Source organism: Notamacropus eugenii, chromosome 2, assembly GCF_028372415.1.
Source record: "Notamacropus eugenii isolate mMacEug1 chromosome 2, mMacEug1.pri_v2, whole genome shotgun sequence".
In the NCBI taxonomy this organism is placed as follows: Eukaryota; Metazoa; Chordata; class Mammalia; order Diprotodontia; family Macropodidae; genus Notamacropus; species Notamacropus eugenii.
In genome coordinates this window covers 137,411,602-137,429,965 of record NC_092873.1, presented here as the reverse complement: position 1 = coordinate 137,429,965, position 18,364 = coordinate 137,411,602, and the positions used below count along the sequence as shown (strand labels likewise).

At 32.2% G+C, this 18,364-nt stretch overlaps 1 protein-coding gene across 4 annotated transcripts in view; it reads right to left on the bottom strand.

Moving 5' to 3' along the window:
- The window catches only part of ADGRB3 (adhesion G protein-coupled receptor B3), an 897,850-nt gene that overhangs the window by 529,968 nt on the left and 349,518 nt on the right, over positions 1-18,364 (bottom strand). For all 4 annotated transcript variants that reach the window (XM_072642564.1, XM_072642566.1, XM_072642567.1 and 1 more), the window contains exons 4-5: positions 11,464-11,574; positions 4,512-4,673 (exon numbers count right to left, since the gene is read on the bottom strand). In XM_072642564.1, coding sequence (XP_072498665.1) covers positions 4,512-4,673; positions 11,464-11,574 — 273 coding nt within the window. The remainder of the gene's footprint in view (positions 1-4,511; positions 4,674-11,463; positions 11,575-18,364) is intronic.

Below are 18,364 nucleotides of genomic sequence, written 5' to 3'. Positions count from 1 at the left end.
TAACTATCTAGTCTGACTTTGTACAATTTTATGCTATTTCTTTAAACGGTAGGCATATTTTGGATAGACACAATTTAACTAATCAGGTAATGTTGTTTAGCTCACTTATCTCATTGCAAATGTGATATTTGAGTACAGAAAAATTTATACCATTTCAGGCAATATTTAGGTGGAAGAATTCATTTGTAATCATTGCTTTCATTAAAAATTAGCTTGAAAGGAAAGCATACATAATGAGTCTGGAAAATATCAAAACAAAATAATTAACACATGAAATATTGCATAACTACCATGAAACATTTATGTAAATATGTTAAAACACCATTTGAAAGCATCACCTATGATAGTATTAAAACATTTCATCTTAATATTAAAATAAATTAATTTACAATTTCCTCAATTGTAAAATGCAGATAATAATAGCACCTACTTCCAAGAATGATTGTTGTGAGGTTCAAAGATTTTTTTTAAAGCTCTTAGTACAGTGCCTGGCACATAGAAGGCACTTACTAAATGATCGTTTCCTTCCCTCAAATAAAATGAGAATGTTGGGTCTGATGGCCCCTGAGCTCCCTTCAGGTTGTCTATCTATGAGCCTATGAATGTTCAACAGGTGGAAATAATTGAGCTTTATAACTGACATTATAAAATGTCACTCAGTATTGAAAAAGAAAAAGAAGGAAAAACACAAATTTGCTTTTTCATTATCTTCAAATCTATTTCTTTCTGTATTATTATGAAGTAAAGATGCTTTCCCCAATATCAATATCACATATTAAAACATATACCAATAAATAAAATGGATACAACTGTTTGTGGAAATTGTCATTAGCCAATATAAAGGTATATACTTCAAGAAAGTGAGTTAAAATTTCTGTCATATATGCGACTCTTCAGTTTTGTCTCTTATTCCAGAGGTACAATGAAATGAAGGTAAGGATGAATGGAGGATGGAAAAGTGTATTGTCATCTTCTGACAGATTTTCTCTTTTGCTTAGATGAAAGAGAGAATAATATATCTTTTGGTTGAAATAAAAATACATGCACATATGCAAAACCAGCTGAAAAGAAAAACCTGATTAAGGCACTTTCCAATCCAATCTTCTTTATTCCTACTCATAGCCAGACTCTCCTTTGAGGATAATAACCTACGTATCAGCCTGAGCTTAAAGAAGGAAACTGATGTTCTTTCAAAAGGAAATGATGTTCTGAATAACTCTTTGCTTTTAAATCCTCCAGTCTTTATTGATTTAATACTATTAGTTTTTCAAGTTTATAATTCACAAATTTTTTCTTATCCGTATTAGAAATTAATTTGATTTGACTGATGGATTAGTGTTAAAGTAAGAACCAATTTTAAACACAGGCAGAGTACTTCCTTACCTATACAGTGAGATTAGTGAGGAGAAAAAAAAAAGGGGGTTCTCTGTCCGCAAAGAACTCCACCACTGAATCTTTAACCCTTTTGATTGTCAATGAAGGGATAGAAACTAAATGTGATTTCATCCTCTGTAATGTAGAGTCTCAGAGCATTTCCCAGAGCCATGACATGTTAAATGCTTTGCCCAGAGTCACACATCAAGTGTAAGAGGTGAGGTCTAAAACCGACTCTTTTGGGTTTCAGTGCTAGCTTCCTAATTACCATGTACACTGCCTCATGCTGCCAATGCCTTTAGTAGTGAAAGACAATGTTAAAATGCAGCTATCACTGGGAAAGTATCATTATTATCCTTATCTTATATCAAATGTGTTTGGTATTGTAACTAGCCAATGAACATGTACATTTTGATGATGAAAGTGATATGGAAGATGGGGTAGGATTAGAATTTGGGATATTACCTGTAGTGTATAACATGGTGTAGTACACTAGGCAGTGAGACACCAACATGATGGTAGTGGATACTTAAGCTGATGGGTGACAAAATGAGGGATTGTACCATGAAGTCCATTACAGCTCCCACAATTTTGCCTTGGGTCTGTCTTTGACTTATAGTTAATGTTTAGTTGTCAAGATACTCAATGGATTCCTTTCCTTTTTTAAACATGATTTCATTAGTATAGGGAGCTGTCAGTGAGAAATTCCTTCTACTGATGCTCATCAGCTGGTTGTCTTCAACTTATATTCTTAGTGAGTTGACTGGGGCAATGAGAGATTAAATGATTTGTCCTTAGTCACATAGGAAACATGTCAGAGATAAGACTTAAACATAGATTTTCTTGACTCTGAGGTCAGCTCTCTGTCCAATACATCCTGCTGCTTCTCATGAATCTCAAATAAAGTTATACGTTATTCTTTGACAGAGTACTGTTTATGTGTACACGCTCACGCATACACACACACACACACACACACACACACACACTTGAACTTAATCCATAAAAGTGGAATTCCATAAATATTAACTGCAAATTTGCTCTGTTGTCACAAAGCATACACTACTAATTGCTCGTTTTCAATTTTCTTAGCTTTTCAAATCTCCCCTATTCCTCTCTGGAATTCTAGACCTTCTTTTCTACTATTTTTCTGCAAATTGATCCTATTCCATTCTCTGTATTCTTTCTCGTGTCATCTACACTTCATTTAGTTTTTACTCTGATTCCTCTTTTCTTTCTTTATCTTTCTTCCCTTAATGGTATCGTTCCTTTTGTCCTTCACCTGTTCTTTCTGTTCTTTTAAATTTTTTTTTGCCATTTTGTCTTTGTATGCTTTTGGCTTCTCCTTCTATCCTTTATGTTCTACTTCTTTCCACATTCCATACACTCTATCAAAGCTTTCTTGCACACTTAACCCTTTTTTACTCTGCATATATCCTGTCTATATCTAGATATTTATTTGTCATCTTTCTCATTAGAACGTGATCTCCTTAAGGACAGGGATTATGTGTTTTTTTTTGTTTTGTATCCTCAGTCCTTGGCACAGTCCCCGGCATATAAATAAGTGCCCATAGCACTTAATAAATTATTATTGATTAATTGTCTTACTGATTGGTTTCATTTGTGCTTTGCCAACTGCTTCTTACCATTTCCTTCCAAGACCTTCTCCCCATTCTATCCTCTACTGTCTTATCTAATCTCTTCTACTTACTGGCGAAGGTATCTTGTACTACTCAGCTGTGACTGTTTATGTTTCTACATAGCTTTGCTTCCTACTTGCTAGGTTGGTTCCTAGAATCAGGAGCTCCTCTGGGAACATCCATTCACTTAAGTGGCCCATATTTCTTTAGGATTCATTTCTACCTCTTCCTACTCAAAGGAAGAAACCCTCAGGGGTCCCAGATATAAAACCATAGGGGTGTCCCTAGGAAGCCTACAGAACTAGCAAGCTGTGACAAGACGTGTGTTTAGAGGGGAAGCAGGTAAAAATCCATGTTCCTCTGTGGACCCAAACCACTGCTGGTTACCATAAAGCAGCTCCTTATGGCATCAGTGCTGCTAGATCCTGGATTTATAGTTAACATTCCAGGTGATCCCACAGAGAATGAAATACAAACCATTAGCTACCAACATCAGAGAGGAGAGGAGATGGGAGGGCTGGAGAGATGGAGGGATGAAGAGAGATAAAGAGAGGGGGAAAGGGAAAAAAAAGGAAAGAGAGGGGAAGGAAGAAGGTGAAGGAGAGGAAAAGGGAGAGAGGGAGAGGAAGAAGGGAAGAGGGAAAAGAAGAGAGAGGGAAGGAAGGAAAGAAGGAGAAGAGGAAAAAGAGGAGAAAGAGAAAAAGGAGGAGACTGAGGGAAAAAATTTTGTAGTTGTGTGAATGCAGCAGAAAATGCTGGTTTGCAGTGAAATATTTGATACTTGCCTTAAGTAAGAAAGAAATGGTACTCTGTTCCGTTTGGATTATATCATTTTCTGTTCCCTAAATGACTGTATCAAATGTCCAAAGCAATGGACAGTTCAAAAGAGGGCAGTCATTTCAAATTTTATATTAAACAGAAGCGTAAAATAGAGCCTCCAGCTCACAGACAGTAGCTGAGTATAGAGAACCAAATGTAATCATTGTACTTGTAACCATGGTCAAAGGAAGTTTGAGCTAAATTTTAAAAAAAGCCCCTGAAAATTAATTTTTTTCACTTATAAGGTTATAATGACTTTTTGTGGCAATTGTGGAGAATTCCTGGCTCCAAAAACTTGTCATTTGTCTTAAATAACAAAAAGTTGTTTCACCTTCCCAGCACATTAGTAAATTGTGTTTTTTTCTTCCTAAATCATTCAATAGAATACTTTTCCTCATTTTCTATTCCTGTAAAAATAAAACTATGGGTAAACATCTAATTAAAAACATATATTCACTCATATCTAGAACTATCCTTGAAAGAATTGCTTGTATAGATCTTTTGACTGCTATGAAATAATCACATACATAATGAAATTTCCCAGATGAATAAGAATTACACTTATCCACTCTAATTAAAATGTCTATACTCAATTCATGTGAAAATAACCAAATATTTCAAATGCTTAGCAAGACACAATTCAATAACATCCACAATTGTATTTGCTGCTAACACTACCTGGACAGAGGGCAGTGTTATTGCAAACCCTTGATTCTCTTAATGGGCCGCTGCAGTGTGTCCCGTAAGGTGATACACAAGCTCTGGTTCGCACCTGCGACCCTTGACCACAAGTAACTGAACATGAACTCCACTGGGACCACTCTTCCACACCAGATTCACCTGTACACAAGACAACAAATAAAAATGAATACTGCCTTGAGTGATAATATAAAACATTGTAAGTAACTAACATTGTGGCATGTAAGCAAATCTGAAGGCAACAGTATGACATTAGACACTTGATAGGGTCCATGGAAAAAAATGTTTAGTGAAACAATAAATTAAAAATTGGGATGCACAGAGAACTGATGCAAGAACTGACTTTGAGTCCAACCTTGTAAGTAGTGCTTCTTTTCACAAAACACCACTGCACTATGGATACTAAAAGAAAAAGAATCAGTCAACATTTTGCATAATAGAAGACAAACTGGTTTTTATTTTCTGCCTCAAAAATCTTTAAATAGATATGAAATGGTACAGGGGGAGGGTAACTGAATGCTATTCAAACATAGCCTATTCTTTTAAAGTGAGGGATGAATTATATATCCATGCATTTCTTTCATGCTTTCATTGTGGACCCTCATTCCTAGCTCTTAGAATGCTCAAGTCATGGGTAATTTTGTCATATTAATTTGTGTTGTAGCACACTGAACAATTACTCTCATTGTTTCCAAAAAGGTCCTAGAGTAGTATTACTTTGCCATTTCAGAATGAAGTTATTCATTCTATTGCAATTATTAATAAGGGAATTTTGACAACATGATGCTTTTCCCAGGGTCTAGATCACTTTAGTGACTCTCACTCAGAATGGATGAAAACTCTTCCAGTATTTGTATTATAACGCTAAAACTGGACAACAATGGGTTTTTATAAAATAAGGAAGGTTTGGATCCATTTTCTCAAATCAAATAAGTCAATTCTATAGCATCAATGGTTTCCAGATAATTAAAGAATCAAGTTCTAAGGAAATTTAAAGGCTAAAGTACTGAAAATCATGACAGTGGACTCTTAATGCTCTCTTAGCCTAACATTCATAGTAGATATTATAAATTTGATCTCAAAGCAAAATTTTCTGGCCAGACATATATACTATTTTCCTATCAATAAGTTATCAAGTTTTGATATTACCATATACATTATTTCCATTACTTGTAGTTAGTTGTTTGAGAAGTGACTTAAGCATGCTTCTATTTTAAGTATTCCCACAGAGGTTCTGAGGATAATGACTTTTACGTTGGTATGTATCATACTAAATAGAGCATAAGGAGGGGTAGTCAGGTGAATGCATATAGAATTAAATTTGCACTAGTTTTTCATGGATAATTCTCTTGTACTGCCTATAATAAATTGTTTCATCAGGATGTATGATCTAGGTTAACATTCTCCCTCAGTTTCTTTGTTTTAACAGAACTACAACATTTGATTATGATTTTATACAAGAGACATATTATTTACTGATTACATTAGACTGTGAGGTCCTTGAGAATAGAAACTACCTTTTGCCAGTCTTTGTATCCCTAGCACTTAGCACAGTGACTGGCACAAAGCAGGCACTTAAATATTTATCAACTGACTGAATAGTGCAAGTGATATCAAAACTCAAAACTTTTCTTCTTAGGTATTCCTTACCTTTAAAAAAACAACCTTATGCAGAATATCATTATCAACAGTGATGCTGCTCTGTTGTGGAACTGAAGGAAAAAATTTGTCAGGTACAAATTTAGGGAAGATATTAAAAAACTTGATCTTTAGAGCATTTTGAATCTATATGCAGAACCTATGGACAGAAGCTATATTAATAAAATTGATTGAATGAGTTTTAGGAAGTTATGAATTAAATACTGGGCAAATATATGTATAATTAAGGTTTTATAAATAAAATAAACTGAGACAGTTTTTGCCCAAAATTGAAATTATTTTGTCTCAAGCAATGATCTTTATTTTACCCTGGCATGTAGGAAGTTCAGAAATATTTGGTTTAATTGTACTTTCTAATGGTAGCAGGTTCAGGGCTTTCAAGTACATACTGTATGCTGGCAAATTAAGTATTGTAAGAAAAGACTGATATTTTGTGAATATTAAACAATTATATGTTAACTCTCAGTTCATTTTTGCCATAAAAAGATTTCAAAATGTGGGGGTCAGTTCTGAATAATAATGCAAATATTTCTTAAAGTTGCTAAATGAGGTCTTAGAATGAGCAATTACTTGTCCATGGAAATTAGCGTTGTCTTTCTCTTTTTCCTCATCCTAAACTTTCAAAGAATTCATTGACAAACAGATTTCCTTCATTTGAGACCTTTTCTGATGACATGCATTCATTTTCAAACATGACTTTTTTATTTGAGACCAATGAAAAGATGCCTATACAATGGCAGCTTGCTGAAACAAATGCTTTGCCAAATCCTTTTTTGCTTCTGTGCAGTCTCCTTCTGTGCCACTAACGTTTTGACTTGACAAGCCTGAGGAAAACAGCATAGCTCACTGGAAGACTGACAGAAGTGAAATTCATTAGATGACTGATATGAGAAATTAAATACAGTTTGTAAGGAATGTTTTAAGTACAAAAGGACTGTGTGTGATTTTCAGTTTTTGATGTAAACTGCATTTTTTGAAAGAAGAAAAAATAACCATTGTGAGCATCTTTATAGAACTTCATGAGGTACAAAGCTCTTCACAGACATTTAGTTTTGTCCTCACAACACCCCTGTGAGGTAGGTAGTGAAGGCATCTGTTATCATTTTATTGATATAGAAATGGAGACTTAGAGAAGTTAAGAAATAATTACTTAAAATGTTTGTCTCTTTCATGATAGATTCCTTCAGAAGCAACTTGGACATGTCAGTTTGTTCATTCTATTGTATATGGTGCAAATGTGTACATAAGCACATACATTTGTGTGTATACATATATGTTATAATATATAGGTATTATATATTTACAATATATAATTTAGTTTTTATGTGTATGGAGAAAGATTCTTAAATGAATATAAATTAACACTTGGTCTAGATGGTACAAAAAGGCTAGTCATATCTGAGCAAGGGAAGTCTTGATTTCACAGTCTGATCCCTTTGCCAGTCTAGACAATTGCTATTTATCTACACACAACCTATTTGTTCATTGTCAATTAAATTACATGATACAACATCTAGATGTCTTATGCTTCAATAGGCATAGATTAGAAAGTTATATAGAATAATAAGATACTTAACCATGGTGATTTGATAAAGAATTTATTAAGAAACAGTTGGAAATCTCTAGGTTTTAAAGCAATGGTAAGTTTTTTAAAGCCAGCAGACCAAAATGACTGACTAGGCTATGAATATCAGTATTCCTTTTTATCATAAACTTGGAAACTTGATTTTACATTCTAGTGGTGTTGTTACTTTTTAAATGTAATGGCTTTTTAAACTTTAAAAAATTTAAATATACTACTTTTTAAATTACATGATTCTTTAATATTTTGAAGGAGCTATTTTTTTCTCAGTAAAGTTTAAAAAAAACTACCATATTATCTAAAAGAAAATCCACAATCTTTTTTAGTGCCATAAATTAAAAGTAACTTTTATAGACAAATTGTGAAGATGAAATGCATCATTATCATGAACTATTGTTTAATACTTAAAATGGTATCTGATTTAATTTTTTTTTTGGTGGGATAAGGGTCTAAACCTCTGATTTCATCAGTGCAGTGAACTCCTGGCAATGTGAAAACTCTCTTCACTAATTTAGATCAAGTACACCTCTGCAACTTCTAGTCTTAAGGAGTTCCCCCAGGAAATGAGAAATTAAGGCACTTTCCTATTGTCACACAGTCAATCTTGTAACTTTAACCCAGGTCTTCCTCACTCTAAGATCAATCCTCTCACCATCTATGCCAATATGTGCCCCCATTTAATCCATAGAACAGCAATCTCAACACTTAACTTGATCAATTATTTAATTATGTTTAAATGATTTGTGTGGTAATATACACCAGTTCTAAAGACTGACTCAATTAATAGGTTAACCATACTAGAATCAAGTCTTCTTACTTGTGAAGTGATTGATAATCTTATTACATCTTGAAGACATGAGTTTAATAAATATTTTCAAACTAAACACTTTCTAAGGAAGTTTTCTTAAAATGTGCATACAAATCTGCAATGTAAGTTTCTCTGGTGACTCCTATAGATCTCTAAAGTCAGAGAAAAATGTTTTTTAAATATTTCTGAAAACTATGAAATCTACCTTGTACTTGGTTTTTCTACACTGCAAGAAGAGTACAAAAATCATATCATAACCATGTCCATTATTATTTTATATTTATAGCTATTATGTTATCAAAATAATGCGATCAAAAGAAAAATGTTCATATCTCTAAACATTTCCTTTGCTCAAAAGACAGGTAGAAGAGAATGTTCTGTAACATAACACTGTATAGGATATCTAATTGTGTGATACTTACCTGGGTAAGATCCATACTAACTCCCATAATGCCTAAAGGAATGATAATATCAGGAAAATGTAAGAGAAATGATTATTAAAATATTTCCAGTAGACCTGATGGATGCTTTTCACTTTATTGCTTTGCCAGTGATGCTATCTCCTTCTTTCAAAAAAGAATTTTATTCCTAAAACAAAGCTTTCAGTAAGTTCCAAAGCAATGAATATACATTTATATATTTCTTCTGTACCTTTATGTATCAATCTGTTGTATCAAATAGTGAGTTCTTCAACATTAATGTCGTCAACTAACACAATCTTTTTTTTTCAGACATATGATGATAAAGATGCTCACTGCATTTTTGGAAATATGAATAAGAATGTGAGGAAATATTTTAAAATATCTTCATGATTCAATTTTTAAAATGCTTCACTAATTTTATAATCCAAGAGGTATGATATATTAGATATAATGACTAGAAAGGAACAATTAAATGAAAATATAGACAGTAAGTTTTTGCTTTAAAAACATAGTTATTTAGTTTTGGTTATCTGAATTCATAAAAAGTTTTAATTAAAGGTTGGGTTTCTATGCACTGCTTATACAGTATAGGCAAATAAACTATGTGTGTATGTATGTATGTCTAAAGTATGCTTATGTAAATTCTGATTTGCCCAAAATCAGGGAAAAAAGCAAAAATAAAATGGGCAATTGCCATATGCCTAACCATGTGAGAACTGCACACTCAGGTTTCATAAATCCAATAAGTTGATCTCTTTTAAGTTGCATTTCTTCCTGTCACTTGCTTGATACAAGGAAACATTCCCTGTTAGCAGACAGATGAGTCAAGCCAGAGTCTTCACACCCCACCAACCAGACCTCTCCATATAGGATTTCCCCTTTCTTTGAATATTTTCCCCTGAATGCCCCTGAGATGGTTGTGAGCACTCTGTGTTTAGTCATTTCTTTAAATTCAAAGCGTTTTCCTAGATGACAAATGGCAAAGCTTCTCAAAGCCTAAAGGGAAGAATGGCAAATTTTAGGATGTCTGGATATTTACACAAGTCCAGATAGCCATTTCTTAATCCACTTAGCAAAACACAAGTAGATTGCTTTGTGTTATCAATGCCCATAAGTTTTGACCTGCGCAAAGCAGTTTGTAGGAATTTCTGCATTTGCAAGAAACTAAACTTAGGTCGTTATTGTACATTGTTCTGAACATTAATCTCCTTCCTTATATTGTTGAATTTAAACCTGGTAATACTATTATCTGAAAGCAAGTTCTCTAAAATATATGCATTTACTGGTTACAAAAATTATACTTCAATGATATTAAAATATGTTTTAAAAATTAAATCATTAATGCTAGTATCTGATTAAACCTTATCTAAGACATAAACAAAAGGGGAATGTATTTATTCTTTCAGAAGTTTGTATCATAATCAACCAAGGCATCACTTCAGAAAGGTGACCAATTTGCTTGAGACCATCTGCATCAACAGGAGGAACCCCTCTAGCTTGCAATGGACAAAACCTTCATGGAGACAAAGATGTTTTAGTTTTCAAAATAAAGGTGACAATTGGATATGTTCATGACACATTAAAAAAAAAACAAAACCCTTTCATTTAAAAGGTGTCAGCTGCAGAGTTACCAGACAGAATGCTAGCTTATTTATTACAACGAGCCCTAACTTGAATGTAATATTCTGCAGCATCTCTGTGTACACAGACACTAAATACATAGGCAAAGTAATTGCTTTCCTAGTTAGTTGTAAAATGTATGGCATTTTTAGATATATGAAAACACTTATGAGAAAGACAGTCATTTTATTAATATTCATTTTTCTCAATGTTTTGAGGTATCATATTATATGCAAATAGACTGTCTTCTAGTTATTGAGTTTCCTTGAGAAAAACTGTTTTTAACCAAGGATATTTTAACTAATATTAAAATCACACCATTTCTAATGAATAATTTCTGTAAAATATGAATAGTTAATTAATATTTATTGATGCATTAAGTTAGGCAACTGAAACCAGAACTTACAAAGTATTTGTTGAGCTCTAAATGCATCTGAGTTTAAATGTTATAATACTGAAATCTTCTAATGTTTACTCATTATTAAGAATCTGGACTTTCCATTGGCAAGAGTTTCTTGAAAAATGTTTATGATATATTTGAAGCAGTTAACTAGAATATTTAAATCATATTGTTACAGTCCTTATATTCCATTTGCATGCTATACTTTATGAACAATGAAATCTTTTCTGATAGTTAAGTATTTCATAGTGCATATTTTTATGTCTTCTATTCAATTTCCAGCTACTTTATTTATGGACTTTAACTGGTGACAAAAAAATGGTTCAAAAAAAGTATCAGCTTCAAAACTGACAAATGTGCAGCAAAAGATTATGAAAACATGCAGTGTTTTTAAATTAAGTTAACAACAGTAAATAGAAAAAATGTAACTAACGTATTACCAGTTTGTGCCATAAATTTAGCAGCATCAGCTTGTTCCTGAGGGACCCTTTTCTCATGAACAGATCGAGGTCGCTGACTTTTAATTGTATGATCTCCCATCATTCCAAATTCTAAAGACAGAATAAAGGTATATGAAAGCTTGTGTGTAGACATTTCTTAAAAGTTACATTACCGACTCATGCAATATGTTCCTACACATAACTAGAGACTCCTGATAAGGTTTACATTTACTTCACTTGCTAGACTGATCTCCTTCAAATAGATCTAATCTCTGTATCAGCAGAACTTCAAACACAAACATATTTCAACAAACAATAGAAATATCCATTGTAATAACACACATCAGAGTATAAACCAGCTAAATTAATGGAGACACTGTACTATTGGGGATATTGTTTTAAAGCAAATGCATCATATAAATACAACCATAACATTAAATATTGCTGTTCAGTGATAGAAATTTGATTATCTCACAGGGTACTTCCTTCTCTGAACATTAATCAACCTGATGAATTTGTCAGCATCTTTCTTTGAGGATGGGACCAGTGTCACACACTGCTTTATTTACTGAGAGGAACAGTGAATTGATGGAATACTGTATTATTTGTAGTGACTCTTTTCCCACAGGCATAGAGGTACCTGGTACATTCAGAAACTGAAGGGAAATGGAGGTCAGGGTAACTTATCAATCTTTCCTAAGCAATACAAACCCCATCTCATCCTCACTGCACCCCCATTCCCATCCCTTCCCATGCCAAATATAAAAATTCACCTCTCCTCTCAGTTTATAACTCATCTGGGATATAAAATTACTGAAGTCTTCTGTCAGCAAATTATGTGGGTGCACAAGTTCTAGGCTAGGGAGTGGGGAAAAATCTGTGTGTATTTCAATGAGACATATCTTTTCCTATACATTAAGGAGATAGATTGGCTACTGATCAGATTGTCTCTTCCATTCAACCTCCCTTTGAGAATAACCTCATGTATATAGAACTTTCAAAGGAGACTATGCTTTATGCTCATGTGGTTGTTAGAAACCTATTTTAGTATTTCTAACACTTCAGGAAATTTCAACAAGATTATGACAAAACCTCATAAGGGACAGTCCAGAGGAAAAGAAGTTAGGATTATTTCACTTGTATAAAGACATATGAAGAACAGACTTTATTTGTGGTAAAGGGGGTTCAGCATATTACAGCAATGCAAAAGGATTCTTAAGTTAAAACTCCAGCTCCGAGAATGTCAGTAATTTAGAAGAAAATGATTTCATAAGCCTCAGATTTACTTTTACCATCAATTCTGGGTGAACTTTAAAATAAAATATAAAACAATTCCCTCCCTAAACCATTTTTCAGAGGGCATTTTAATATTTACTCTTCATTATAAACTAACTTTTTACCACCACAAATTCTACCCATTGTGATCAGGTTTTTATATGGAAGTAATGTCCTTAGTCATATCTAGCCATATCTGGAATATCCATATTAACAGGAAAATTTTAGTTCCATTTGGAGGAAAATCTAATGAGATGATAAAATCCCTTCTCTCCCTTCCCCCACTCATACCTGAGACAGAAATAGTGTTGGCATGATCATGTGTTGATTTTGACATAGTCAAATTAATTATGGACTTGGTTCATTCATTCAATTTCAGTAAAGAGCGTCAACTGCAAAACTCATTACAGCTTTCATTTCTGTACATGGCCTAACCCAATATTTTACTACAAGAGTAAGAACAAGACAAATGCTATTTCATGATATTGACAATAAAAATATTTATAAATAGAACAAAATTGGGTGAGGAATATTTAAAATCCTGAGGATTTCATTAGGCAATATGATTTTATAGATGTAATTTTTTGTTTAATATTTTTTGCATGAAAATACATTTCATGCAAACCAGAAACTTGAAAAGACTAACAAAAGCAATTTAAATTCAGCAAGGTATTTTGCTACATCAGTATAGACTTTTCAATTTATACCCTGCATTGTATATTTCAAAGAAATTGTGTTTATTAAAAAAAAAACAATAAACTGTAGTATTAACTACATACTCTTTAAATTTTATTAAAAATAAAAATTTTATGTAAAATCAAAAAATATTTGGTACAAAAAATGTAGATACCAAATAGAAAATAATTTAGAATGAGTTTTGATTAATTGTAAGCTTCTTATATGGACAGTCACTTTTATCCTACTCTTCTTAATTTTATTTAAATACAGAGACATACATAAATATATGCATTCTTTGGACAATTTTTTAAAAGCCAAAGTCAGAGTATGCATTTATAGAAAATGGCTTAGGAATTTTATGAGAAAGTAGCTATGTATGGAGGATGATTATTCTTTCATAAAAAGAAATGGAAAAGATAATTTACTCAGATTATTTCTGATCTAATTTCTTTTATTATCTTGATTTAATGAAAAGCTATTTTTCTATTCAATAAAAATAAAACAGTTATCTTTTAGGAAAACTTTAAGATATACGCGAAAGTCGTTATGTAACAATAACAGCAGTAATGATGTTAATGATAACCTTAGATTTGAATAGGATTTTCTCATACAAAGTGCTTTACATTGAATATTCCTCTAGACCACAAGAACAAAGGAAAAAGGTAATCCTAAACTATTGGGCAATTTTGACAAAATAAATGATTAGGCTATCCTTTGATTAGGTTTTAATAACTTATAAATGTAATCTTTGATAAATTTTTAAATTTTAAAAATAGACTCCAGAATTTCAAATAGACCATTATACATTCTTGCCTAAAACACAATATTAGGAACTTTTCCAGAAATGTAACTCATATAATTCAGATGTCAAGATTCTAATGTTAGTCACTACTGCTTATCTTTGATGTATAAATAATACATATTCATGAATGTTGAGAATCCATTGTGGCTTTTAATATCTGTTTTATTAGGCAGCAAGAAATATCTAAATAAGGACTTCTGCCTTCTTTGTTGCTATTCACACTTAAGCAGTTACATAACAAATTTTAGCCTTTGCCTCTAAATCTCTGTATGAAGTCTTTTCATAAGTGTATGCTCCCTTCCCTTGTGTTTGCTTTTTAACTTGTGGAAAACTACCTATCATATTGTTCAGAAAACTTATTAATAATTAAACTGTTAAACCACATTTTCTGCATTCTGCATCCAGAAAGTCACTTGATCTCAGAACTGTCTAGGAATATGGGAAATGACTATGAGGAATTTTGGGTTTCCCTCAGGTCCTAGATTGATCCAAAACATTATTTGGCAGTATGATACTTGTTGAAGTCCACCACGCTTATGTTTTGGGTTCCTTTCATGTGATTTGTATGGATCTTGCATGTGATACCTTTGTCAGATGATTTGTATGTGAATTGTGCTGTGTGAGTCTTGTGTGTTCCTTTTTAAAGTGATTCATGTATAGGTGAATGTGGAAAATTTTATCAAATTTTATGTGATGTAAATCTTTCAGGACCTGGAGAGAGGGAGACATATCTTTCTGGTGTTCTCTCTCTCTCTCTCTCTCTCTCTCTCTCTCTCTCTCTCTCTCTCTCTCTCTCTCTCTCTCTCTCTCTCTCTCTCTCACACACACACACACACACACATACACACACACATCCCCCAAATGACCTAATAAATTTCTTTAGAAAACTTTCAAATTTGGGGATATGTTTTCTTGAACACTACATTATCCTTTTGTAATCCTCATTGCTATTTATTTTAAGGGCATTGCATTATTTTATTACTTAATGTGACAATTTGTTTAGCCATTTCCCTATTGTTGGATATTTTGTTCACATATATTTTGTTTTGCTTTTCAAGTTCGTATAATGCTGTTTTGAAAGTCTTTGAACCAATAGTTTGTCTTTTTGGCAATGCTTTTGAAGTATACTTGCAACAAGGGAATTAATGGACCAAAAAGCGATTATTTATTTTATTTTTTCTAAATATTATCAGATAGTTCCACAAAAATATTCTACAATTCACAATTTCATTAGCAATTATTGCATGTATCTGTTTACAATCTCATCAGTGTTGAGTTTCATGATATGGCCATTTATTAAACATGTGAGGTGTTATCTCAAAAAAAAAATTAACTTGCATCTCTTTAATGATGAAGCAAGGCCAACTATTTTCCTGAAGCAAATATTAACAAATTGTGTTTTTTGTTTTCTCTTTGAAAACTGTCCAATCAAGTCCTTAGCTTATTTATTCATTATAGCTTAGGGCTACCACTATTACTTTTTAACAGTTCCTTATATATTTTAGATGTCAAAATTGTACAATGGTACTAATAATAGGATTTATACAGCATTTTAAATGTTTTGCAAGGTAACTTACAAATATGTATTAGTCATATTCCTCTGATATACTTTTTGCAGCTTATTTTTTTACTTGAGAGAAAAACATAATATTAATATTCCATAAAGAAACTTCTTGGTGAGATTTCTTGCTGCCTTTATTAGAATAACAATTAAAAAACTCACCATTTATAGAAAAACCTTCAAGCATGAATGGGTTTAACTACCTAACTTATAAATCAAATAAAATAGCATTATTTAAGACAATATTTTTGAAATAAAACTTTTCTGCACTCAGTTTTGTAAAGAAAAAGATTGTTTTTTATTGCATTTTTCTAATATTCTAGACTTGAGAACAACACGCATTGTTTTAAGAGAACTGTGAAAAAATATATATTGTTTTGCTTCTCTTATTGTTTACTACAGTGTAAGAAACATTTATGGAGATACAATTTTTTTCCAATGCCAAGATTTTATTACAAATAAAGTGGATTGCAAATGTATCTCTTGATACTGTTTCTCCTTTTGGTTTTCCCCCTTTGAGAATGACAGTGACATCTCTTATCAACTTTCCTATTTATTTATAATAAAATTTTGAAAGGTAACAATTATACCTTTCTTGGAGAAAAGCAAGTTAATATTTTCTTGCTTTTGCTTTTCTTAAATAATGGATCCATGCTAAATTTTGGCTGTACTAATTGTAATGTGACTAAAGAACTTTAAGATGTAGTGGTCTTGTCTCTGGTTACAGCTGATGTTAGCAAAGAGAATTTGATTAATTAATTTAAAAAGGAGCAAAACTTAGCTAAATTAAAAGGTGACTATTTTGTTGATAGAAATACAAGTCAAATTAAAAAATGTCATTAAAGCAATGAGTTTGTAAATTTACAATGTACTTCTAATCCATGTGTAATACAAATATAGCCATAGGGATAATGCCAATTACAAAATGGATAAATGATCAAAGAATTTGGACAAATTTGAAATCCTCAATTATTTGCAATAAATTGCTTGGGTTCACTTCATCATTAAAGTGATATCTACTTTTTAAATGAGGTACCACCTGATGCCCCCTACAGACATGAATAAAATTCATGAAACTGAAAACTAGAGAAATAGATTGTAAAGAAATAGATACTCTGAGGTGGCACAGTGGATAGAGTACTGGCACTGGAGTCAGGAGGACTTGAGTTTAAATTCAGCCTCAGATATTTGACATTTACTAGCTGTGTGACCCTGGGCAAATCAGTTAATCCCCATTGCATCTCCAAGAAAAAAGTAGACATCCTCTGATTATTAGTAGAATGGTAAACTTTGTAGCATCTTTTTAGAGATCACTCTGATAGTGTGAAGAAAACAATACAGTGAGATTTCTACTTATTATATGTCAATGATTGTGAGTAAATAACTATGATAATACATAAAAACCTGAATTCGTAAGTGTATTTTTTCCTGAAGGGATATTTGGTAATTTTAAAGAATATCTAATGACCTTAAGTGGTTCCCATCAGAGAATATTTTGAATAAAATATAACATTAATCTTCCCATCCAATATTGATTCCTAGATATTTCTCAATGTAATAACTACTAAATGTTAATTTACAAAAGGTAAATATATTTAAGTAATGTTCATTTATTTTAACTGGCCAAAACAATTCTTTTCATAATCTGTCACTGTTTCTATAATCCCTAAGGAGTACGCACACTGGTAAATAGAAATATATGACTGTTGCTGATTCATTGTTGTCATTTGACCTAGAGTTGGGAAAACAGTGTGAAAAGATGGAATTTAAATTTAAAGATTTAAATGAGCTATTTTTAATAATATATTTTTGAGAAAGACACAATAACGCCAAAATATCTATTTACCATTGTAGGCATATAATTTAAATGTAATTATGAGGTGTGTTAAACTTTCCTCCAGTTTATCTTCTGTAAAGGTGCCAATTTACTCCTCCTAAAGCAAAGTTATGATGTCACAGTCCCTTTGTGAAACATTTTCAAAAGACGTCATTGCATATAAGAGAAAATCCTTTAGTGTTCCCCATCCTTTCATTTGAACTCTTTTTCATTCTTATTCCAATCATTTACACATGTTTCTAAAATGAAACCTCTGCATACGCAATTCTTCCTCTTCAGATTAAATATTTGCAGTTCTTCAAATAGGCCTTGAACTTTCTGAGTTCTGAAGTTTTGTGTGTATCCTGTCTGCCTTGGTCCTTTCAACTTGTCTCTGCCTGTCAAAGAACCATTCTTTATGGTCTAGCTCAAATGGCACCATTTCTATGAAACCTTTCCCACAAGCCAATTTCTATTCTCTGAAAACCTATGGCACTTTATACTATTCTGATTCTATTTATCACATACTTCCTTAAATTTTGCCTATTTCCCTCTATTTTTCTAAACTACTTGAGAGTAGAAATTATGCCTCAGAACTCAAGGTATCCCATACAATGATAATACAGTGTATTATACATGATAAATGCTTAATAAATATTTGTTGAAGGAGGAGATGATTAAAGAAATGGGACTTTCATTGACCATTATTTTTCTGTGTCCCCTTTTAGGTTGAGTCCTAAATCTCTTTTGTTTGTAAATTGTGATGAAT